Source organism: Colobus angolensis, unplaced genomic scaffold, assembly GCF_000951035.1.
Source record: "Colobus angolensis palliatus isolate OR3802 unplaced genomic scaffold, Cang.pa_1.0 Scaffold41, whole genome shotgun sequence".
NCBI lineage: Eukaryota > Metazoa > Chordata > Mammalia > Primates > Cercopithecidae > Colobus > Colobus angolensis.
Window position 1 is genome coordinate 2749683 of NW_012117488.1, and position 26306 is coordinate 2775988.

The 26306-nt window shown below is 36.5% G+C and overlaps 1 protein-coding gene across 4 annotated transcripts in view; it reads right to left on the reverse strand.

Moving 5' to 3' along the window:
• Positions 1 to 26306, reverse strand: part of PKN2 (protein kinase N2) — a 162306-nt gene that overhangs the window by 41002 nt on the left and 94998 nt on the right. For 3 of the 4 annotated variants that reach the window (XM_011956068.1, XM_011956065.1, XM_011956069.1), the window contains 5 exons: positions 18986 to 19103; positions 18193 to 18338; positions 17884 to 18097; positions 4650 to 4835; positions 3226 to 3335 (listed from right to left, as the gene is read on the reverse strand). In XM_011956068.1, coding sequence (XP_011811458.1) covers positions 3226 to 3335; positions 4650 to 4835; positions 17884 to 18097; positions 18193 to 18338; positions 18986 to 19103 — 774 coding nt within the window. The remainder of the gene's footprint in view (positions 1 to 3225; positions 3336 to 4649; positions 4836 to 17883; positions 18098 to 18192; positions 18339 to 18985; positions 19104 to 26306) is intronic. The other variant, XM_011956066.1, reaches the window with a different exon arrangement.

Here is a 26306-nt window from a genome sequence, read left to right on the forward strand (position 1 = left end):
GTGCTGGGATTACAGGCATGAGCTACTGCACACAGCTAACTTCTTAAAATCTTGTTATTTACCTCACCTTGCCCTTTCACTTCTGTCATCATACTGTCATACCAGGAACTATAATCCTTTCACAATCTCAACTGTCTGCATACTTCTCTCTGAACATTATGTCCTAACATTCTAGTTCACTCTAATACCTCAACATCCACTGATACAACAATCCCACTGTTAGTCCCAATCCATGAATCCTACCACCTTTTCACTTGTCCTAACTGCTTCGATACTCTCTTCCCTCCTTTCCCAGTGATCCGTCAACATCTTCTATAGCTCTGCTCTTAACAACACTGAAATCTGTTAAAATTGTTCTAAGTTTTGTTTCTAAGGACAGGGCTCTTCTCTGTTTCTAATATTGATAAAGAAATTTTACTATTATGTTAGCAAAGTTACTCTAAAGGAAAGGTGCAAAAAGTTAAGTAACATTTTGTCTTTTATTTCAATCTCTCATGGGAGTTTCAGCTTTTTATAACAGGAAGGCTGAGGGAATTCAGGAAAAATGAAAAATTGCATAGCTACAAGAAAATATAAAAGAGTAACCCGACAGAATAGAAAGAACACAGAGCTGGTAGTCAGTAGACTTCATTAAAAATCCTGGATTAGGCCAGGCACGGTCTCAAGAGTGTAATTGGATTAGGCCAGGCTCAAGAGTGTAATCCCAGCACTTTGGGAGGCCGAAGTGGGCGGATCACCTGAGGTCAGGAGTTCAAGACCAACCCGACCAACATGGAGAAACCCCATTTCTCCTAAAAATACAAAATTAGACAGGAGTGGTGCATGCCTGTAATCCCAGCTACTCAGGAGGCTGAGGCAGGAGAAGCACTTGAACCTGGGAGGCAGAGGTAGAGATGAGCCGAGATTGCGTCATTGCACTCCAGCCTGGGCAACAAGAGCAAAACTCCATCTCAAGAACTAGGAAAAAAAAAAAAAAAAATCCTGGATTATACCCTAGACTAGTTATTTAGCCTGAGGGCCAAAATTTCCTTAGTTTGTAAAATGGAGCTAAATTATACCAACAATTTAAAAATGTTTTTTCAATAGCAAAAATCCAAATGATATTTTACATAAAATCCCAAAACAACAACAAAAAAGACTGTGTTGCCTCTTGAGATAATTCTGCAGAACACTGAAGCTCCACAGAACATAATTTGAATTTTTCTAGATCATTCTAGATCTAGATCATTTCTAGAACTATCCTACAAGTCTAAAAAAAACTATGAATTTTTTATCTCGAAACATTACAGACAACTTAGTTCTGGAATGCCATGGAAGACAAAGTTGACATATGAGACAAAATGCTGGAAACAAACATGGCAGTTTAAGCAATATTTCCTATAAATTTTTTCTTCTTTTTTTACTAAGGCCGCTTGAAATGTTTCTATTGGTACATATTTTTATAAACATTTTCTATAAATAGTCTATAAATATAAGGGATAAAAGAATATAAAGCACATGAAAATGTAAAATATCCTATGTAAACAGAAGGAGCTATTTTAATAGGGAATGTGGTCTCTGCCAAAGAAAAGTTTATAATCAAATTAGGGGTAAGAAACAGCCTATCAAGAACCTAGAGGATCTGCTTAACATGCACAGTGTCTTCCAAGTTTTAAAAGGAGCATTACTCCAAAGTGAGAAAAATGCCTGATGCCATTGAGGCGAAAAACATTTTTAGGTGAACAGTACAATGGTAGGTAAAGAACAAACAATAGTTATCACAGTCTTTTATTGTTCTAAGCTTGTAGTTTAGGTAATTTAAAACCATATTATCTATTCCAGGCACTCATCATCTTCTGATGTTTCTTCCTCTGTGCTACTGTTATCTTTCTATCTCATTCAAATCATCAGACAGAAAAAGAGCAACCATTTAAAAGGTAAGACACTGAAGGTCTAGTACCAGTCCTGAAATTTATTGGTATGTAACTAACCTGGATCTTGGTTTCCTCAACTATAAATTAATGGTAAGATTCTGAATTACTTGTAATTTATCTTTTCAATATAAAACTTTATTAACAATAACCTTTTCATAAGAAAGATCTCCTAGTCATTTTCCTTCTAATAACAATTCTTTAAGTTTCCTTTTTATATTACTCGATAATTACCTTAAATAGGCTCTGAAATGAAAGAAAATGACATTAGTTAGTTAGTTCAACCAGTTAGTTCTCCATTCTCAAATCCCCTTTCATTATATTCAAATTCACAGCCATACTTCAAACCCTAGGCTAAAAGAAAGAATACCCCTGAATGGCTTAAAGCTACCAGGCAATGCAAGGTATTTTACATACACTACCCCGGTTTTTCATTGTAACAGTTCTGTGAGTATTACATTCTTAACTCCACTTTAGAGTCAGTAAAACCTTGAATGCTTTTAAAATGTTTTGGGGATTACCATTCTAGCCACTACTTTTAAAATTGGGAAATAATTAAAATTTAATGCTTTCCCAGTTTTAAAAGTAGAGCCTTAGAATAGTAATCCCCAAAACATTTTCACAGCATACATCGTTAAGCATTGTAAATTTGCTTTCATTAACATAATTAATTTTTAGAATAACATATACCATCAACCTAAATACCAAATAATAAAAAAGTTTAGTATCTTTTATTTAGTTTTTAGATAAAATTACGATCACGTAATTTTCCTCTCACAACCCAATGAATGGATTTGAATTTAAAAGTTATCACTGTGCATTTAAATCTACTGTGGACCAAGTTAACCTCTGTTGGGTTCTACGGCCACAGACTGAATTCTAGTTATTCAAATTATTCTTGAAAGACACTGAAACACATAGAAGGCTGGGTGACCAAGCCTAATAGCTCATTTCAAATATAGCTTGAGTAAGATATCCTACACATGGTGAGCCAGAAGAATCACCTTAGTTGTTAGTGCATTATTAAGATCACCTATATGCTTCAATATTACACCTTACTGATCTTTCAGGTTGCTATGAATGAAACATTTTCAAATTACTACACAAATGAAAGATCCTACAGCTCTCTGATATTCATCTCTATATTAAGGTAGAATTGATAACTCATTGAGTAAGAAATATAAAAAACAACTTAAGTTCTATTTTTATTCTTGTTAAGAATACAACTTGTTGAAACCTTCTAAAAAATATAACTCACATTTAAAATGAATTATAATTATAATTAATATTCAAGTAAAAATGTTAGTCCTCTTACCCTGTCTAGTTCCAGTGTAAACTTCTGGTCCCATGACTGATTGGAAATGGGCTTCCAGCTAGTTTGGCCAACCACAGTATTATCAAGCTTCAAAACAGCACAGACATCATCTGTAATTAAAATTTACAAACTTGCTTAAAAACTTTAAACCTTTATAAAAAACAGAAGTACTGCTGTTTAATTAGCAATAAAAGTCTTAAGACCCTTTGAAAATAAAGTTTGTCATAATCAATATTAAAACTTTCGAATATTAAATGGCTAGTTTTATATATACCTACACTCCTACTAGACACTCCCAAATTGTTTGTGTTTGACAAAAACACAAATAGTGACTGCTATCTCTTTTGTTTACATTGGCATGTGACTGAAAGAACAGATAAATAGTTGTTTGCCACACTGTGTTTGTGTGAATATCAATTAGTTTTTCTTTCTCTATCTGATATTTACAGAGCTTGCTGCCTTAAACAATTCTTTATTTTCACATTTTTCTTAAAGCCTCTCTCTATACACAGGAAAGCACAGGCAAATTCACTTTTGTATTCTACAGCAGGTTGAACTGTCACATGCTTTTCCCCTGTTATATATCTATATGTAGTTTATGCTTATACTTCAGAATTTCTCCCCAGTGCTTTCCAAACCTCTTGCATTTTACTCTCCTCGAATGACACCCCTACCATCCCCCATCTCAGTGGACTACCAGGCTATTATCTCAGTAAACACATCTGGATCAGCAGTTAGATTACCAAAATTTCAATGTTACTATTAAGGTGTCACTAAACCATTAAAAGAATCAAGGCTGGAGATGGTGGCTCACACCTATAATCCCAGCACTTTGGGAGGCTGAGGGAGAAGGAAAGCTAGAGCCCCTGAGTTTGAGACCAGCCTGGGCAACATAGTGAGACCCTGTCTCTACAACAAAAAAATAGCCAGGCATGGTGGCACGTGTCTATAGTCCCAGCTACTTAGGATGCTGAGGTAGGAGGATCACTTAAGCCCAGGAGGTTGAGGCTGCAGTGAGACATGATTGTATTACTGAACCTAGCCTGGGCAACAGCAAAACGCTGTATCAAAAAATAAAGAAAAATAAAGGAATCAAGATATGATTCTACAAGAAGGACCAGTCTCATAGCTTCTGTACACCTTCAGTTTGGCATAAGAGTGATGCTCAGTAGTTCATTCTTCCAAAAGAACTGATGTTATTTGTCATTCAGTTTTCCAATGTATTTTTAACAAAATAGAATTTGTTGCCTTTTTGTTTCCTGTCATCAAAGGTTTTAATATTTTAAAATTAAATTATAAAAACCATAATTTTAAAGTGTTTTGTCCAACTTGAACACTTCATATTCTTCTCTATCCCCATTCAGAAATCCCTTCTATAAGCACTTTAGTTTGTTACATGATTTTTAAAAATCTGGTTACTGAACTGGACAAGTCATCGGTTTTTAGAAGATTTCGACTACTTCCGCTTTTACTTTTACTCGTTCTGCTCATGAAAGATGATCTGGTTTCACTTGGACTCCAACCAGGCAGTGCAACTGATGTTGCTTTTGACCGTCCAGGGACATTCTCTAGGATATCTTGGCAGCCCATAAGACGAACTTCCAAAGTACCTGTTAGCATACATAAATATCAAATAAGAACATCAATCCTTAATCCATGAATCCTTAATCTAAATCTGTTACCTATTCAAAAAAAGAAAAAAAAATCTGGTAACAAAAACTCTTCTCCCAGAGGATTTGTGAGGTAGTTATCATCTTTCCTATTTTAATTAGAGAAACCATTACAAATTCCTTAGACAATTAGAAGAAATTTTATAGAAAAGAACAGCACCTTCTGGCTGTGCACGGTAGCTCTCTTGCCTATAATCCTAGCACTTCGGGAGGCCGAAGTGGGTGGACTGCCTGAATTTAGGAGTTTGAGACCAGCCTGGGCAACATGGTTAAGACTCTGTCTCTACTAAAAATACAAAAAATAGCTGGATGCGGCAGTGTGCGCCTGTAGTCCCAGCTACCCGGAAGGCTGAGGCACGAGAAGTGCTTGAACCCAGGAGGCAGAGGTTGCAGTGAGCCGAGACTGCGCCACTGTATTCCACCAAGACTCTCTCTCCAAAAAAAAAAAAAAAAGGAACAGCATCTCCCAAAAGCTGTCTCTCTGTAGGGCATAAAACAAAACAAGTTACATAAACTATGTTGGTAGAGGTATGGGAGGAGAAACATAAAGCTAAATAATATGCCATTAAAATGGCACATGAAAATTGGAAATAAGGAAGTCTCACTATGTGAAAAGGAACTACGTTTAATAGTTAACATAGTTAACACAGAAAAGAACTTTATAAGGTTTTTGATTAACTAAATAAATTTGTGTTCTATTTGATGTAAAATGACATTATCTTTCCATTCTGTTAGTTTAATTAGCCAAAAAATTATGGGTTGTAATTAAGCATAAAATGACTTCAATTTATTAGGCAAAAAAATACTAAAGATGTTCAAAATGAAAACGCAGAACTATGAGTTAGGTCCTCTGGATATATGGCTTTGTCATTATTTGGGCTAGACACAACATACTAGAATTTAAATAATGCTTCAGTATTAACATTTTAGATACTGTACATTAAATAACATTTTAGGAGGAGTATTTCTGGTAAAAGTTGTCCCATTAATTTAAATAACTACTTAATTTTACTTAAAGTTTTAAATTGTTTTTAATAATACTGAAGTACTTATATATTTCTGTCCAGGTAAGTAACAAAGCTTTCCAATCCAAAATGCCAAAAAAAAAAAAAAATTAGACAAAATATATGAAAAAAAGGGTTAAAGACACTGGACATCAGGCAATGAAGAATAGTGATCCCCGAGAGACAGGAAACAAATGAGATAAGCCCTAAGAGAGCGCAGGGAGGGGGGAAACTCAGGGGAGCCAAGTTGAAGAAACAGAAATGAGAGTACAAGAAAACCAAAGCAGCTAGAGTTCACAAGGCAGAATAAAGGAGAGAGCTGTTCATAGAAAGAACTCCTCAGATGGTCAGAGGGTTTTCAAGTATTCATCAAAGTACTAATCAGTTGGCCGGGCGCAGTGGCTCATGCCTGTAATCCCAGCACTTTGGGAGGCTGACGCGGGCGGATCATGAGGTCAGGAGATTGAGACCATCCTGGCTAACACAGTGAAACTCCGTCTCTACTAAAAATACAAAAAATTAGCCGGGCGTGGTGGTGTGCGCCTAAGTCCCAGCTACTTGGAGGCTGAGGCAGGAGAATGGTGTGAACCCGGGAGGCGGAGCTTGCAGTGAGCCGAGATGCGCCACTGCACTCCACCCTGGGCGACAAAGCGAGACTCCGTCTCAAAAAAAAAAAAAGTACTAATCAGCACCCGCCTATGAAGAAAATATCTGAGGCAGGGTAAAGAACCAACTGAAAAAGTTACAAAGAACAATACTCAGTGCATAAAGGCAGGAATAGTGTTTGCTACCACCAACCAGGCTTGAAAATCTCAACTCATGAGGTACTGAAGAAAATATCCAAAAGAGTCTTGCCCCAGCAGTAGAGAATAATTACCCCTAAACTAAATGATTTCACATAACAAATCTTTAAAGCAGTACCCAAAAGGGCCATATTGTTTCCAAGTTACTGTGTCCTAGTACAAAGCTCAAGAATATTTATAGAAATACAAAAATATTTGGCATCTAACAAGGGAAAATTCAAAATGTCTGCCATTTACTCAAAGATTACCAGCTGTATTTGTTTTCTATGGTTGCGTTACAAATTATTACAAGCTTAGTGGCTTAACTGACATAAATGTTAGGATTAAAAGGCAAGGACATCAGAACAGTCAATCTACTGAAAATGTGGCACAGACACATGGAAGAAATGAAAAAGACCTAAACCAAATTTCTAGTGATTAAAAAATGGCAATATCTGAGATTAAAAAAAAATACACTGGATGGGACTGCAGGCAGATTAAACATTGCAAAAGAAAGATTATTGTTCTTGAAGACATAGCAAAGAAATGATCAAAAATAGAAGACACTAAGGAAAGATGGGAATAAAAAAAGAACAGAGCATATATTAACTGTGAATTTAATTTCAAGTGGCCATATATGTGTAATTGAAATTTCTCATGAAGAGAGAGCAGAAAGAATTGGAGACACAAAATGTATTAGAAAAAAAAAAAGGCCATGAATTCTCCACATTTGATGAAAACTATAAACCCAAGTAGTATCCAAGAAGTTCAATGAACACTAAACAAAAGAAACAGAAGCAAGCCATACTAAAGCACACCATAATCCAATTTCTCCAAACCAGTCGTGAACAAAAAACACTAAAAGTAGCCAGAAAAAATCATGTTACATAGAGAGGAACAAAGATTAAGATGGCAGGAGATCTCTTATGCAAAACAATGAAAGCAAGACCATACACTTAACATATGTATAGTTTTTGTATGTCAATTATTCCTCAATAAAACTGCCCTATAAACTGGATACTGATGATGGTGAAATAGGTATATATATTTACTAAAAAAAAATACTTTGTATATTTAAAATGAGTGAATTCTATGGTATGTAAACTATATCTCAATAAGGCTATTAACATTGGGAGGTGGAATGTCAATAATGTTTTGTTAGACTGTGGAAATCTTATCTTATTCTATAGTGATAACACATTAAGTAGAGTATCATTTTGAGTTCAAAAAATTTGTTGTGTTTCTTGTTTTGTTGTTGTTAAACTGGCAAATTTAGCTAATTTCCACTGCAAATGCTCAGCTGTAAAATGCATCCTGGGGAAACTGAAAACATCTGGCTACTACTTCAAACTATGGTAGCTTATTAAATATTTTAGTAATTTCAATATATCAGAACATGACAATGCTCAACACCTGCTTTCATTTAGGAAAAAAAATCTAGAGGGAGTTCTTTATTAAACATCTAGAAGTTTCTTTATGAGGTGACACAATTGCATATACACACATTAGAAATAGTTTAAAACTACATTCATAAAGCACAATATGAAATTTTTAAAACAAGAAAATCCAAGAAGTAAATGTTGGTATTCAGAAGTAATAACTATGAATTGCATTAGAACAAGTAAATGCTTTAACATTTTTCTTTCAGCTTTCTGGAAAACTATTTTATACCTATTTCACTAATTTGGTATTTCATCATGGTATGATTAGGCAACTTTTTTAAAATTCTGTAGAAATATCCTCTTATAAAAACTAGTGAATTTCTCAAAACGTGAAGCAAAAAAAAAAATCAACTTTACCTTATTTGAAGTAGCAACAAATTTGCAAATTTCAGTAGTATAATCACGCAACCCAAAAGAAACTGGAGTATGAGATGAACCACAAATAATAGCATGCAGTGAAAACTTCAGAACAGCAAATGCTCTTACTATTCATCCATGTTCATCTTTCATCATGTGTAGTCTTCTATTAATGTCAGTACTACTTCTCTCCCTAGTTACTTAAAATTTAGTTTATGGTCCAGTAGAAGCTTAAAGAATTTTTTTTTAAATGTCTTAAGAATTGAGTGAGACTCCGTCTCCAAAAAAAAAAAAAAATACTTCTTTTTTGGTTGGTGACTTATATAACTTTGAGTAAAGTTTAGTAATGGAATGACAAACAGGGGAAGAAGGAACTGAAAAGAGGGAACAGGAGACTAGAAAAGGAAAACAATTCCAGTCAGCTCCAGCTGAGTTTCTAAAATGTGACTTTATTACTTTTCTAGAAATATGGTTAATTTCCAAATATTTGACAACCATATTTTAATCAATGGATCATTCAGAAGTGCTTGAGTATCAACAATGTGTTCAGCATTGAGACAAAAGGTGGTGAAACTTAGTAGACAATAAGTACAGTCCTTGCCTGAAGTATAGTCCCTGCCTAATTGTCAGATACTATTTACCAAGTACTTGTCAAATGTATCAAATATCCCATGCTGGAGGCGAGGATATTATGTAGGTAGATGACAAGGTCTTTGTTCTTTACAGGTCTATATTCCAGTTTTGATTTAAAAATACATATAAGAAGAAGATGACTACTAAGGTAAAGACATTTAAGCAGTGTAGAGGAGGCACCGGGCACAAACCAGTTTATGACAGAAGATTCATCGTAGGAGTTACACAGATATGACTGGAAAGATAAATAGGTATCAAATATGAAAGAATTAGATCAGAGGTTCCCAAGCTTTCTCAGTTCATGGTGCCCTAATGTTTTAAACTATTTTTTAACTGTGTCCCTAGGCCAAAAGATATATCTAATAGTTCTGTTTATTAAACAGTTAGGTCCAAACATAGGATATGATTGCTTTCCTAACAAATTAATAGCTATTTGAAAAAAAATACATATAACTAAAAGAACAAACATTTTCATTTCATTCTTAAGCAAGATTACTTCCTTTTGGAAACTGTATAACTTCTAAAGCTTTGGAATCAGTTTGGAAATTACCACACTGATTTCCTATTCCACACTGATTTCACACAGCACTTTAAAAAAACCAAAATCACAGCAATCGAGGAAAACCCAGCTTCATAAATACAAGACACCATTGAAAGGAATGTAGCTCCACCTAACGCTGACACTGTAACTACCTTGAGCTAGCAGCCTGAATGGTGACTATAGGAAGTGCAGTTAATACTGTGCTTCTCTCAAAAACTTAAAATATCCTGATGTGGCCCTGTGAATTCACTTTGGTATCCCAGATTGCCTCAGATTTAAGCACTCAATTTGTGAACTGCACCTTTAGACTGATCCTAATTAGTGGCAACAGCGAAATTTAACTGTAAATTTGTCCTTCGTGTTTTGATGTGTAAGTTTGACACAGAATAAAACTGAATAATTAGATACTCTTAACAACCAGAATGTGACAGTATGCTATGCAATATTGAAGAACACTTTCATAACTTCAGAATTTTTAAGGTTTGTTGACATTAATATTCATAAGAAATTTAAAGGATTCTGGAAAGTCATGTAACAAAAATATGTCATATTCACATGGCCCATAAAAAAGAAGCCTTTGTGGGTGATGTCAGAGAAAATGATGGAGTAAGAAAGTCCTCATGTGGTACAGATCAGATCACATAGCATCTAGTATTTAAGATGGACATAATTGCAGAATAAAGTATATTCCTTTAATAAATCTGGCCTTGTGAAATTGTTTTTTAAAAAGATATATGTAATGAATCCTAAAAAAAAAGTACAAAGACAGTCTCTTTACAGAAATAGAAAAAGAAACTGACAGAAACTTTCAGAATTGAGTTTATCAGAACTCTGGAAAACATTCAAAGGTTTACCACAAATAAGCAAATGTTTAATCAAAATCCAAAAAGCAAGGGACACTCCGGAGAGCTCTGTGGAGTTTTCACTTACCTTTGCCTCATCCCTCTGTTAACTCCCAATAGCTTGGGGGCAGTATTGAAGATGGCAGCCTGCTGTAAGAAGGGAGCAGAGATCTTTTTTCTCAAATAATTGTGGTTACCTGCTTTGACCTGTCTGAGGGCTCCTTAAAATACTAACACCAACAGCTTGCCATTATTTCACATAACTAGAAAATCTTTGGCTGGGCGCGGTGGCTCATGCCTGTAATCCCAGCACTTCAGGGGGCGAGGCGGGTGGATCACGAGGTCAGGAGATCGAGACCATCCTGGCTAACAAGGTGAAACCCCGTCTCTACTAAAAATACAAAAAATTAGCCGGGCATGGTGGTGGGCACCTGTAGTCCCAGCTACTCTGGAGGCTGAGGTAGGAGAATGGCGTGAACCCGGGTGGCGGAGCTTGCAGTGAGCCGAGATCATGCCACTGCACTCTAGCCTGGGCAGCAGAGCGAGACTTCGTCTCAAAAAAAAAGAAAGAAAATCTTTGAAGGCAGAGAAACAGCTAAGTGGAGGGCATCTGTCAAAAACAATGGAAGGCAAATGAACCAGTCTCTGCAAACTAAGGAAAAAAGAAGATCAGTTGGGGTAAACAATAGAAAAGCCAAAGAACCTGGGAGCAACAGCTAGTAGAGGAAATGCTTTGGTGAATAAAAAGACTTTGCAATGCTTGTACATATTATTGGGAAACTAGAAGGCTAGGTGCAAGCAAGAGGCATCCTCGGAAGAGATCTGAGAACACCCTAAGCTCTCACCTATGATTCACTCTCAAGCTCTGCACAAAGCAAATGCAGAATTGTACAGTGTCTGAGTGAGTGCTCAAGCACAGGACCCAGCTGCAAAGACTGGGCAATCTTTTCTTCTTCAGGAATTAAAGGAAATGTCTGTTGAAACACCCGATGACCACTACACAGTAAGCCAAAAAGTATCTGAGACAGGTCTCAATTTAGAAGTTTATTTTGCCAAGATTAAGGACATACATGACAGTCTCAGTAGGTCCTGACAACACGTGCCCAAGGTGGTCGGGTTACAGCTTGGTTTTATACATTTTAGGGAGACATAAGGCATCTATCAATACATGTAAAATGTACATTAGTTGGGTCCAGAAAAGAGGGACAACTCAAAGTGGGGATTTTCAGGTCACAGGTGGACTCAAAGATTTTCTGATTGGCAATTGATAGAAAGACTTTATCTAAAGACCTGGAATCAATACAAGGGAGTATTGCAAGAGTGCCGTTAAGATAAGGGGTTGTGGAGACCCAGGCTCTCATTTTGTAGATGAAACCTCCAGACAGCAGGCTTCAGAAAGAAGAGACTGTAAATGTTTCTTATCTACTGAAAAAGTCTGTTCTGTCAGTCTTAAGGTCTCTGTTTTGATGTTAATGCTGGTCTGCTATGCCTGAATTCCAAAGGGAGGAAGGCATAATGAGGCATGTCCAACCACCCATTCCCAGCATGACCTGAACTAATGTTTCAAGTTTACTTTAGAATGCCTTTGGCTGAGAGGAGGGGTCTATGCGTTCGGTTGGGTGGCTTAGAATTTTATTTTGGTTTACAATGTATTAATGAAATAGACACCTCAGGGATAATACATGAGAAAGAATACAGTCTCTACAAAACAGATTATAAAAGTTGCTAAGCAAACAAGTACATTCAACATATAGCAGAAAAACGAAATCTTTGGGAGTAGAATCTGATTTGTGAGTAAGTATACCAGGGAAAGGAAGTACTCGAATTATGAAGCAAGCACAGTAACAGAATATGGTCAGTTCACAGAAAAAAGAAATTAACAGAAACTGTCCCTGGGGAAGCCAAGATGTTGGACTTACTAAATTAAGTTGTTCAAAAATCTAAAAGAAACCACGGACAAATGCTAGGGGAAACAAGAAAAGTGATGTGTCAACAAGTAAGAGAACATCAATGCAGAAAAAAAAAAATTATAAAAAAGAACCAAACAGAAATTCTGGAATTGAAAAGTATAATAACAAAAATGAAAAAATTTACAAGAGAGGTTCGATACAAGATTTGAGCAGGCAGAAGAAAAAGTGAGCCAACTTGAAGGCAGATCAATTGAACTTGTCTAGTCTTAAGAGCAGAAAGAAAAAATAATGAAGAAAATCAGAGTCTAAGAGAAATACCATAAAGCACACCAATGTAGGCAAAAATCAAAATCTCAGAAGGAGAAGAAAGAATATTTGAAGAAATGATTGGAAACTTCCCAAATCTGAAGACAGACACGAACCCACACATCAAGCTCAAAGAATCTAAGCAGAATTCAAAAACATCCACTCTAAGACACATTATAATTAAACTGTGAAAAAACAAAGAAAATCTTGAAAGCAACAAGACAAAAATAACTCATCACTTACAAGGGATCCTCAGTAACATTAACGGTTGATTTCTTATCACAAAGCATAAAGGCCTGGAGGGAGCAGGAGGACTTTTTTTGTTTGAGACGGAGTTTCACTCTGTCACCCAGGCTGGAATGCAGTGGCAAGACCCGGCTCACTGCAACCTCCACCTCCCGGGTTCAAACGATTCTCCTCCCTCAGCCTCCTGTGTAGCTGGGATTACAGGCATACGCCATGATGCCTGGCTAATTTTTGCATTCTTACTATAGATGGGGTTTCACCATGCTGGCCAGGCTAGTCTCAAACTCCTGACCTAAAGTGATCCACCCGTCTCGGCCTCCCAAAGTGCTGGGATTATAGGTGTGAGCCACTGTGCCCAGTTGGACATTTTTTTAAGTGCTGGAAAAAAACCAAAATTGCCAGCCAAGAATTCTATATATATAGCAAACTATCATTCAAAAAAGAAAAAAAATAAAAAGGTTCCTAGGTAACAAAAGCTAAGGGAGGTAGACACTAGGAGACCCGCCCATAAGAAATGCTAAAAAAGCCTTTTATTTCAATAAAGGATGTGGGAGGAGAAGGCGGGGGTCAGGAAGGGGAGGGAGGGAAGGGAGGCAGGGAGGGAAGGGAGGCAGGGAGGGAAGGGAGGCAGGGAGGGAAGGGAGGCAGGGAGGGAAGAGAGGCAGGGAGGGAGGGAGGGACGGAGGGGAGAAAGGGAGGGAGAAAGGAAGAAAGGAAGACAAATGCAGGTAAAATTAACTACATAAGTAAATATAGAAGCCAGTATTTTTTTTTTTTTGAGATGGAGTCTTGCTCTGCTGCCCAGGCTGGAGTGCAGTGGCGCGATCTTGACTTACTGCAAGCTCCGTCTCCTGGGTTCACGCCATTCTCCCACCTCAGCCTCTGGAGTAGCTAGGACTACAGGCGCCCGCCACCATGCCTGGCTAATTTTTCTTTTTTTGTATTTTTAGTAGAGATGGGGTTTCACCGTGTTAACCAGGATGGTCTCGATCTCCTGACCTCATGATCTGCCCGCCTTGGCCTCCCAAAGTGCTGGGATTACAGATGTGAGCCACCGCGTCCGGCCAGAAGCCAGTATTTCTATATTTTAAGTAACTCTTCTTTTTGTTTCCTTTATGATTTAAAAGACTAATGCATAAAACAATATTTATAGCCTATGTTAATGGGTATATGGTGCATAAAGACAGTTTGTGACAATATATAACAAGGGCACAGTGAAGGAGTTTTGTAGGCTACTAAAGATAAGATTATAATAAATTTAGGACATTAGTTATAATCACTGGGGTAATCACTAAGAAAATAATAAACCTGCACACAGATGTTTATAACAGCTTTATACATAACTGCCAAAACCTAGAAGCAACCAAGAAGTCCTTCAGTAAATGAAAGAATAAATAAATTATGGCACATACACACAATAGAATATTATTCAGCACAAAACCAAAAATGAGCTATCAAACCATGGAAAGACATGGAGGAAACTTAAATGCATATTACTAAGTGAAAGAAACCAATGTGAAAAGGCTACACACTGTAAGATTCCAACTATATGACCATTCTGGAAAAGGCAAAAACTACAGAGGCAGTAAGGTGAGTGGTTGCGAGGAGTTAAAGATTTAGTGAAAGACCAGGCATAGTAGCTCATGCCTGTAATCCCAGTACTTTGGGAGGCCAAGGTGGACAGATCACTTGAGCCCAGGAGTTGAAGACCAGCCTGGGCAACACAGAGAAACCCTGTCTCTACAAAAAAAAATAAACTGAGTGTGGTGGTGTGCACCTGTACTCCCAGCTACTAGGGAGGCTGAGGTAGGAGAAAATATATTTATCTCAGAAAAGGGAGCAAGAAGAGAATAAGAAAAATAGAGTAGAAGCTGGGCATAGTGACTCACGCCTGTAATCCCAACACTTTGGGAGTCTGAGGTGGGAAGATTGCTTGAGGTTGGGAGTTTGAGATTAGCCTGAGCAACACGGTGAGACCCTACTCCTAGCAAAAAATTAAAAGTTAGCTAGGTGTGGTGGCATGTTCCTGTACTCCTAGCTACTCAGGAGGTTGAGGCAGGAGGACTGCTTGAGCCCAGATGTTTGAGGTTACAGTCAGCTATGATCACACCACTGTACTCTAGCCTTGGCAACAGACAGAGATCCTGTCTCGAAAATAAATAAATAAAAATGGAGTAGAAAAATTCAATTAAAACCAAAAGAAGGTAGTACTAGAACTCAGAGAAAAAAAGATAAACACTTGCAAAAAAACAAAAACAAAAACAAAAACCAAAAAACCTGCAAAATGCCAGAAGCCCTTTTGTTGTATAATAATTTGGCTGGTTTTTGTCCCTGGTTTCTGGAAGACAGCCTCTAAGTCTAAACCTCTGGAATTTCCCCCAGTGATAGGAGTGCGTTTGTTATTCATAGTGGATACCTCAGACCACACCTGATAAGGTGACTCATAGTTGGCCTGTAGACAGTTTCAGGATGGGGGGCTGGCCATGCCAGAAAGAATGATCATATCTTTAGGAGGTGGAGGCTTTAAGCCACATATCAATCAGCCTGACCTCCTGACCTAGGGAGGGGCACAACGCTGGAGATTGAATTCAATCATGTGGCCAATGATTCACTCAATCACACCTATGTAACAAAGCCCCAGTGAAAATTCTGCACACCCAATGCTCAAGTGAACTTCCTGATCAGTGACAGACACTGATGTGTTAGGAGGGTGATATATCCTAAGGACGCATAAGGTTTGTGTTTGAGATCCTCTAAGATCTTCCCCTTTATGTTTATTTTCTTTTCGCTGCAGTGAGCCATGAAGATCCTAATTTGTATCCTTTATAATAAAAATGTAATCCTAAGTATAGTGTTTCCCTGAGTTCTATGATTTATTCCAGCAAATTACTGAGCTGAGATGCTAGTAGAAATTCTGGAATCTGTAGACAGTTGGTCAGGAGTGCATGTGGCCTTGGAAACTCTAAGTTTGCTGCTTGCTTATGAAGTGATGGCAGTTTTGTGGGGGACTGTGCTATAAACCTATTAAATTTAACCTACCTCTCAGTAGTTACCACCAGGATTATTACATCCTATTGGTAATTACTTTAAATGTTTCTCTCTTTCTTTCTTTCTTAGAGATGGAGTTTTGCTCGGTCACCCAGGCTGGAGTGCAGTGGTAGAATCACAACTCACTGTAGCCTCAAACTTCTGGGCTCATGTAATTCTCCTGCCTCTGCCTCCCAAGAAGCGGGAACTACAGGTGCATGCAACCTCACCTGGATAATTGTCTTAAACTATTAAATTAAACAGCAGACACTGGTCAGATGCGGTGGCTCACACCAGTAATCCCAGCACTTTGGGATGCCAAGACAGGCAGATCACTTGAGGCCAGGAGTTTGAGACCAGTGTGGCCATGATGGTGAAATCCCATCTCTACTAAAAATACAAAAACTAGCCAGGTGCAGTAGCACATGCCTGTAATCCCAGCTACTCAGGAGGCTGAGGCACAAGAATTGCTTGAACCTGGGAGTGGGAGGCTATAACGACAGAGTGAGACTGTTTCAATAAAAATGAATTAAAAAAAAAAAAAAAGCACAGACTGACAGAATGGATCTTATAAAACAGGACACAATAATATATAATCTAAAAGAGACTCATTTGAACCCAAAGACAAAACCAAAACAAAGTAGGGGTAGTTGTTCTAAAATCAGACAAAACAGACTTTAAATTAAATATTATTACAGGAGAGAAAGAAGGACATTATAAAGGAGTTAAGGTAAAGGTAAAGGAGTCAATCCATCTAGAAGATATAAAAATTATAAACATACATGACCTAGCAACAGCGCCCACAAATATAGGAAACAAAAATTTACATAACTGAAGGGAGAAACAGAGACAGTTCTACAGAAACAGTTAGACATATTACCATACTTCCAATAATGGACCTATTAGAACATGATCAAAGAAGAATGAAAGAAAAATAACTATTGGTGAGGATCTGGAGATACTGAAACCCACTTTATACATTACTGTTAGAAGTATAAAATAATGTAAATGTTGTGAAGAACAGTTTGACAGTTCCTCAAAATCTTAGATATAGCTACCATATGACCTAGCAATTATACTCCTAGGAACCCCCAAATTGAAAACAGATGTTCAAGCAAAAACCTGCACATAAATGTTCATAGCAGCACTACTCACAACAGTCAAAAGGTAGAAAGAACCCATATGCTCTGACAAACAGGTCAATCAAATATGGTATACAGGTTGAGTATTCCATATCTGAAATGCTTGGGAGCAGAAGTATCTCAGATTTTGGAATGTTTATATTATATTATACTTACTGATTAAGCATCCCTAATCTGGAAATCTGAAATCCCAAATCCAAAGTGCTCCAATGAGAATTTCCTTGGACATGACCTTTGAGCATCATGTTGGGTGCACAAAAAGTTTTGAATTTTGGAATATTCCCACAAGTGGAATACTATTCAGACATTAAAAGTAAGTGAAGTACTCATACATAACATGAATGCACCTTGAAAACAATATGCTAAGTAAAAGAAGCCAGGCAAAAAAGGTCACAAATTATATAATTTCTATCATATGAAATATCTAGAATAAACAAATCTGTAGAGACAGACAATTAGTAGTTGCTGGCAGCTGGGAGGAAGGGGGAATGAGGAGTGACTGCTTAACTGGTATGCGTTTCCTTTTGGAGTGATGCAAATGCTTTGAAACTAGGTAGTGGTGATGGTCACACAATATTGCGAATATACTAAATGCTTCCAAATTGAATAACATTAAAATGGTTAATACAACAAATTTTATTCTATGTGTATCTTATCATAATTGAAAAAAATTTATGCACAAGTTTTTCAATTATTAAATCAGAACCAGTTATAGACAAAAATACACACAAAAAACAACAGATATACACTACATACCTGTTAATGCTGCTGGTTTGGATAGTGTACTATATTGATTTTGTGTAGATATCATACTTTGACGTGGACTTAGTGTTGGTGATGCAACAAGTGAAAGTTCTTCAATAATAATACTGCTTTTGGGATGATTCTTGGGGAGTTCATTTAATCTCTGCTCTAATGAATACTTTAAAAGGTCCAACTTCTGACTTGATTCGTTGAATCTTGCTTGAGCCTTGCACAGGGAAAAGACAATTGTTGTCACTTAAATAATCACGTACTTTGAATAATGTATTTACTAAACCAAATAAAAATTTTATTTAGAATTACTTCTGAAAGTGCTTTTCTGTCTGTTACTTTTCCTGAGCCAAGTAATTTCATTACATTCTTTGCACCTTCTGCTACTGCAAACTCTATCCTAAAATGATGCCTTAATTCTTCCATCCGAAGTTCAAGAGGACTTATCACAGGTTTCGCTAGAAGGGAAAAAAAATTTTTAATTGCACCATTTATTTGACTTTCCAATTTGCAGTGATTAAAATCATGAAAAGAAATGAATTCCCGTAACATTACAATAATTTAGTCCTTACATCAATAAACACTGAAATAAAAGTATTTGATATGATATTGAAATTCAGTCTTTCATTTTTGTCATTATACATCTAAATTACAAATCTGAAAAAAAGATTTTAGAGGTGAAAGATATTCAAATATTGTAACACTGGGAGACTGCAAGTTTCTACTCCTACTCTTAGCAACTAGCTGTAAAGATTTCTTCTGGAATTAAAAATAAATAAATAAAACAAAACAAAAAAAACCAAAAGAAAACAAAGTCATACTCTTAAACAGGTAACAGATTGTTTTAAAAATACAGACTGATTGTAAGTATTTGATAATCTATTTAAATGAAGAGATACATTCTAGATCAATATCTTCTTGAAATATAAGGGCCAAATATCTAAAAGCATCTATCCAAGTGAAGAGTCTAAAACTCAAGATTAAAAAAAAAAAGACAGTAATAATAATGCTTCCTCCCCCTTAACTTTGAACCACTGCTGTGTTCCTACATAAGATTATTTAGCACCATTATGCTCATAAGAAGGAGGACAATTTATTCCATCACCATTATCAAAAGCCAATTCATTAGTCTGGACTGCCTGAAGAATCTGCATTCGTATGACTTCTATTTTTGTCTTGCTATCCTGGAGCAGTTGCTGAGCTGTACCATGGAGTTTCCGATCCTATTAAAAAAAAAGTTTGCAAAATTAAGCAAATAAAGGGGAAAATGAAACATTTTCATATCTTCTAAACAGATCAAGTGATATATCAGCAAGTGAAAAACAGTTAAAAGAATGCTGTTAGTGCTATAATATATCTTATTGATACATTTACAAAAAAAGAGCCATCAAACTTACAGGGTGATAATTGTGAAAAACAACTCCATTAGTTAAGACAGTTTGGGAGAGAAGTAAATCTTATTATGGCTGTGTTTTTAAAATTTATTTTTTATTGTATATACTTGCAGTGTACATGATGTTTTGGTATGCATACATACAGTGAAATGATTATTACAGTCAAACAAATTTACTGATCCATCACCTTCTACAGTTACCCCTTTCAGGTGTATATGTATTACGTGTACCTAAAATCTACTCTCTTAGCATATTTTCGGTATATAATATTAACTGTAGTTCATGCTATATATTAGATCTCTGGACTTATTCATCCTACCTAACTCTAAATATGTACCTTTTGACCTACTTCTCCCCATTTCTTCTTCCTCCCTATTGCTGGTAACTGTATTCTATGGTGTTTCTATTTATTCAGTTCTTTTTTTTGGATTCCACAGGGAAGTGAGATCATACAGTATTTTTCTTCCTGTGTCTGGCTTATTTCACTTTGCATAATGTCCTCTGGGCTCAACCATGTTGTCATATATGGCAGTATTCCCTTTTTCAAGGCTGAACAATATTTCATTATGTATATACAAATATATATACACACACACAGCACAATCCATTTATCTGCTAACAGATACTGTAGGTTTGAATCTTGTTACTATTTTTTACAAAATCAAAATCCAAATTCACATTTGTAATTTTCTTATTTTTGCTATACACAAAAAATACAGAATTTTTCTTTACTATGATCAATAACTCTAAGATTCAGAAACATAGTATGAAATGAATGCCTCCATGATTAAACCTAAAATAGAAACCTAATCAGATAGCATTTGTGTTCCAATTAATTACACTAAGAGAGGTAGAAAACAGCATTTGTCAACCCTGGTGACAATCAGAAAGGTCCCTAGAAAGACTTTAATGTCAAAAAATGAGACCTTCTTAATAAAGCTGGAGAATAGACTTCTGTCATCTCTTAAAATTTCAAAAAAAGCTCTGAATTAAGTGAAATTACGTTAATGCCTGATATGGTTTGGTGTTTGTCCCTCCAAATCTCATTTTGAAATGTAAGTCCTCAGTGTCTGAATCGAGGCCTACTGGGAGGTATTTGGGTCACAGGGACAGATCCCTCATGAATTGCTTGGTGCCACCCTCACAGTATGAGTATGTTCTCATTCTATGAGTTCACGTTGGTTGTTGAGCTGTTTGTTCAAAAGAGCCTGGCACTTCCTCCTCTCTCTCTTGCTCCCTCTCACCAGGTGACATGTTGGCTGCCCTTCATCTTCCATCATGACTGTAAGCTTCCTGAGGCCCTCAACAGAAGCACATGCCAGCACCATCCTTCTTGTACAGTCTGCAGTACCGTGAGCCAAAAATAAACCTTTTTCTTTACAAATTACTCAGTCTCAGATATTCCCTTACAGTAACACAAATGAACCAATGCAATAGCATACCATTGCTTAGTTCCAGTAACACTGAATGTGAGTGACAGAAGGAACTGTATGCCAAATAATGACCTACTCAAAGATGTTCATGTCCTAAGCCTCAGTTAGCTTACATGGCAAAGGAGATTTAAGGTAGCAAATGGAATTAAGGTTGTTAATCATTTGATCTTAAAATACAGAGACTGTCCTTGATTATCCAGATAGGCCCAATGTAATCACAAGGGTCCTTAAATGTAGAAAAGGGAGGAAGAAAAGGTCAGAGTGATGTGATGTGAGAAAAACTGGACCTGCTATTGTTGGCTTAGAAGAAGCCAGGAGCCAAGAAGTGTAAGTAGCCTCCAGCAGCTGGAAAAAAAAGGGAAACATTCTGCCCTACATCCTCCAGAAGGGAATGCAGTCCTGCCAACACCTTGATTTAAGCTCAGTAAGATTCACTTAAGACAAAATAACTATAAAATTATAACATAATAAATTTCTGTTGTTTTATACCACTAAATTAGTGATACTTTGTTACAGCAACTATAGAAAACTAAGAAATTTTAAAAAGAAATATTAGAAGTTAATGCTACCTCCTGTTTTTAGAGTTACATCAGTTGTTAAAGACTGGTATCCACACACACATATACACACAAATTGATTAAGCATCAAGTTAGAAAGTACTTACTCATAAGAAAGGACAAGCTTTGCATTTTATTTAAGCATCTCTATTTTTAATCACTAAGGCAATCAGTACTAATTTGGAAATAAAATAGCACACAATCAACCTGTATCCTCCTGGAGATTCATGTCTCTTAGAACCCAAGAGACACGCTTGATGACGGCAGTATTATTTCAATAAATCAAACACACACTATTTGACACTGAATAAAGAAGAAAAAGATTGGAGATAAGGGGAATAAAAGTGAGCTGAGATATACTCTGCTGAATACCAAACTCAGGTTAATATACCATGGAGGAAAAAATATTGCATATTTATGAAATTAAAAAATTTTTCTTCTATTTCTTTCATATTCCCAAAGTCAGTCATTTAGAAAATAGCTTCTGGCCAGACTGCTGCATAATGACATTTAGGTCAACAATGGAATACATACACCTATGTCTAGATATATTTAGATATGCAAGTACTTACCATTGCGTTACAATTGCCTACAGTATTCAGTATAGTTACATGCTGTTACTACAGCCTAAGTGCAATAGGCTATACCATATAGTCTAGTACCTTCTAGAATTGTGTAAATACACTCTATGATATCCACACAATGATGAAATCACCCACTGATGCTTTTTTCAGAATGTATCCCTGTTGTACTGCAATGCATGACTGAATTTCTTTGAGATCAGACTAGAGTAAAAGTATTCCAAAGCTCATAATTTAATGGGACAACCGTATTTTGCAGTCAGACAGACTTAAGCCCCAATCTTATTATACATAAACTTGGACAAATTACCTATTTTCTGAAAGCCTTAGGTTTCTTGCATAAACTATGTAAATTGTGATACCATTCTCTTCAATATAAAACTTTTATTAGCATTAAACTAAAATTATCTTGCCTAGCACATAATTGGCATTAAAATGTTCTCTTTAGGACAATAAAAATAATGATTAAGTGTCTTGAAGTTCTAATGTAAAAGTATAAATATTAAGTAAACCATATAATATTACCCTCTTCAATTAAGCTACTTCTTTTATTATTTTATTGTCATGCAAAATGACAGTAGTTCCATCATTTTACTTCTTTGGAAATACTCCTTTCTTCACTATTTCAATCCAACAAGCAAGAAACAGCACTTGTATTTTATTTTAAAAATTGGTGAATTTTCCCACAGAAATTTCTGGAGGATCTGCAGGATGTCAAAATATGATGAAACTTTTAAAATGGACTTTGGATATTATCTATCACAGGCAATACATAGTTATCACATATCAGTTTTACGTTTTCAGGCATTCAACGGAATTTTTATTGAGCACATAATACGTACAAGGGAAGAGATAAGGCTGGAGTATATGAACTGGTTTATATATTGGAGAAATCTGACTTATGTTGATAAAAACTTTGGGAAAGTTTTTACATATATAAGGTTGAACTACATGAAAATGCCAATGTCTGACTGATTTTGAACTAAAAAAACAGCAATTTTATATGGCTCAACCTAATAGACTAAAGTAATGAACTATTAGTAATTGGTACTCTATAATGCTGGTAATTATATTTGGAATAAATATTTTACAATTATAAGAATAACTAAACATTTATACTATTTTCAAATTATATGTTTTTTATTTTACAAAAAAATAACATTTTGTTTTGCAAGCTACAGTGGGACATTACAACACATTACATCACACAGAAAACTTTCAAATAAGCCAATCACTGTTCTTATTAGTACCATCTAGGTAATAAATAGGCCAATCATTCTTATTTTTTCATCATGTATTTACGTTAAAGCAACATATAGGAAGTAAGCCATAAATTACATGCCAGACCAGTGAAAATATAAATATTAATCAATCAGAATGTTACCCTATGAAGCTTATAATTTGCTAGAAGACATAAATGATTATTATATGCACTAGGAAGTTAAAAGTAGCTGAAGAAAATTCCCAAGAAATATGGAATCAGGCCAGGGATAGTGGCTCATACCTGTAATCCCAGCACTTTGGGAGGCTGAGGCGGGCGGATCATCTGAGGTCAGGAGTTCAAGACCCGCCTGGCCAACATGGTGAAACCCTGCCTCTAGCAAAAATACAAAAAATTAGCCAGGCATGGTAGTGTCCACCTGTAATCCCAGCTACTCAGGAGGCTGAGGCACGAGAATCACTTGAACCTGAGAGGTGGAGGCTGCAGTGAGCCAAGACTGCCCCACTGCACTCCAGCCTGGGCGACAGAGTGAGACCCTGTCTCAAAAAAAAAAAAAAAAAAAAAAAGTGGAATCAATTGTAGTTGAGGGAATCCAGAAAAGCTTCCCGAGTCATTATAATAAATAAGTGTGGAATATGTCAAGACTGGAGATTTTCTCATGTTAAGTGCTTTTACAACGACAACAACAAAAACAAAAAAAACAAAAACAAACTTCCACTAAAGAACCCAAGGGTACTTTTGCAAGTAACCTGATTGTCATGGTGGTATCACATATGCATACATATGTATAGAAACATCCAAATTAATCGAAATGTATAACTAAATGTCTGCAACTTTTTTCTATATCAATTAGATCTCAAAGCTTAAACAAACAAGACTGGAGGATTGGCGGTTGGGGAGACCTGGATGGACAGTCTGGTATATCTATATGTGGAGGATTGGGGGACACTTAAAACCAATGCAAGATGCTGGTAAGAACCCCAAATTTTAATAAGTACCTTGGTTTACTGCCTGAATATATGAATAGGAGACATGTCTTTATTTTTATTATTTATTTTTTTTTTTGAGACGAAGTCTCAAAAACTCCCAAGTTCAAGTGATTCTATAAACAGGAGACATGGCCCAGCACGGTGGCTCACCACTGTAATCTCAGCACTTTGGGAGGGCCAGGTGGGGGATCACTTGAGGTCAGGAGTTCGAGACCAGTCTGGCCAACATGGCGAAACCCCATCTCTACTAGCAATACAAAAAATTAGCCAGGCATAGTGGTGTGTGCCTATAATTCCAGGTACACAGGAGGCAGGCTGAGGGAGGAGAATCGCTTAAATTTGGGAAGGGGAGGTAGCAGTGAGCCGAGATTGCACCACTGCACTTGAGCCTGGGCGAGAGAGCAAGCCTCTGTCTCAAAACAACAACAACAACAACAAAAAAAAAACAGCAGGCATGTCTTTAACATGTCTCATGAAGCCCCCAGAGATCATTTCAAATGATAAAAAAAAAACAACAACAAACAATGATGCTGCTTAAAGCCACACGACCAAATAAGAAAATGGCAAGCTATACTACTTATGTAACAGGGTAAAATAACTGCATCCCATTCCTCAGATCCTTGTACTGACAATAAAAACATGTTAGTCATAAAAGGGATAATATGAAAATAATTACAGTACACATAGATATGAAATAAGAAAAAGAACAATGTGTAAATTATGGGCCAGAGGAAGATAAATGGCCATAAATGGGCAGTGAAGCAGTATCCATTGTTTTAACAGATACTTATTGAGTATTTGTAGCAAATTACTTCAATGTAGTATTGTTTTAGGTATTGAAGATACGGTAATAACCAAGATAATGTCTCTGCCTGCATGAAATTTATATTCTAACGCTGAAAACTGATGATAAAGAAACTGATCACATAAATTGTAATTTAAGGTAGTGGTAATGCAATAAAGGGATAAGAAGAGACAGAGGTTGCTATTTATCTTAGGATAAGTAGTGAAGAGCTTGCTGAGGTGGTAGCATCCAAGTAGATGACTTAATGAAGGGAGAAAGCCACAAAAGTACTTGGGAGAATAGATACCTAGGCAAAGATATAGCAAATGCAAAAGCCCTGAGGTAAGAGTGTGGTTGCTATGCTAAAGGGATAAAAAAGAAGCTAGTGTAGCTAGAGTGTAATGAGAGATGAAGGTGTTTTAGAAGATGAGATCAGAAGCTATAGGTTTTCAGAGTCAGAATAAGAATTTTGAATTTTAAGTATGAGGGAAAACCACTGGAGGGTTCTGAAGCAGGAGGGTGAAAATATCTGACAAATTTAAAAAGGACAGCTCTGATCATAACATGCACAAGGGTAATAATTTAATCATGTAGAATCCAATAACCAGAGTCCTGTTGACAATTTTTACTGCAAAACTGAATTAATCATCCCTGTCCCTAAATCTGCTCCCCCTCATGAATTCTCTATCATTGTGAAGGGCACCATAATTTATCAGTCTATCCACATAACCAATCTAAGAATAATCTTTGACTCTGCCTCCTTCCTCATATCCAAGATACCAAAAGTATGACTCTTATCTTCACTGTTTTCACTGCTGTTACAAGAGAAAGGAAGCTATTTAACCTGTACTACTGCAAAACACTACTTAAACTTACTGCCTGCATATAAGACCTTCTTTAATTAATTATTTAAGTCTGAGGAGGATGGATGTGAACTTTTTTTTTTTTTTTTAGATGGAGTTTTCCTTTTGTTGTTGCCCAGGCTGGAGTGCAATGGCACGATCTCGGCTCACCACAACCTCCGCCTCCCAGGTTCAAGTGACTCTCTTGCCTCAGCCTCCCAAGTAGCAGGGATTACAGGCATGCAACACCATGCCCAGTTAATTTTGTATTTTTAGTAGAGACAGGGTTTCTTTATCCATGTTAGTCAGGCTGGTCTCTAACTCCCAACCTCAGGTGATCCGCCCACCTTGGCCTCCCAAAGTGCTGGGATTACGGGCGTGAGCCACCACACCTGACCAGATGGATGTGAAATTTCTAAACTTGAAATCTGATTGTGTATTTTCCCTGCTAAAAGGAGCTCCCTGCTTTCAGCAGCTCCATCTATCTTGTAAGATAATCACAACTGCTTAATTCTGTGCAAACTACCATATAACCTGGCTTTTCTTTCAGTTACGTTATATCTCTCACTATGCCTCACCCACTTAAAACTCCACTGGTGGGGAAGGGAAAGAAGCCCTAATGGA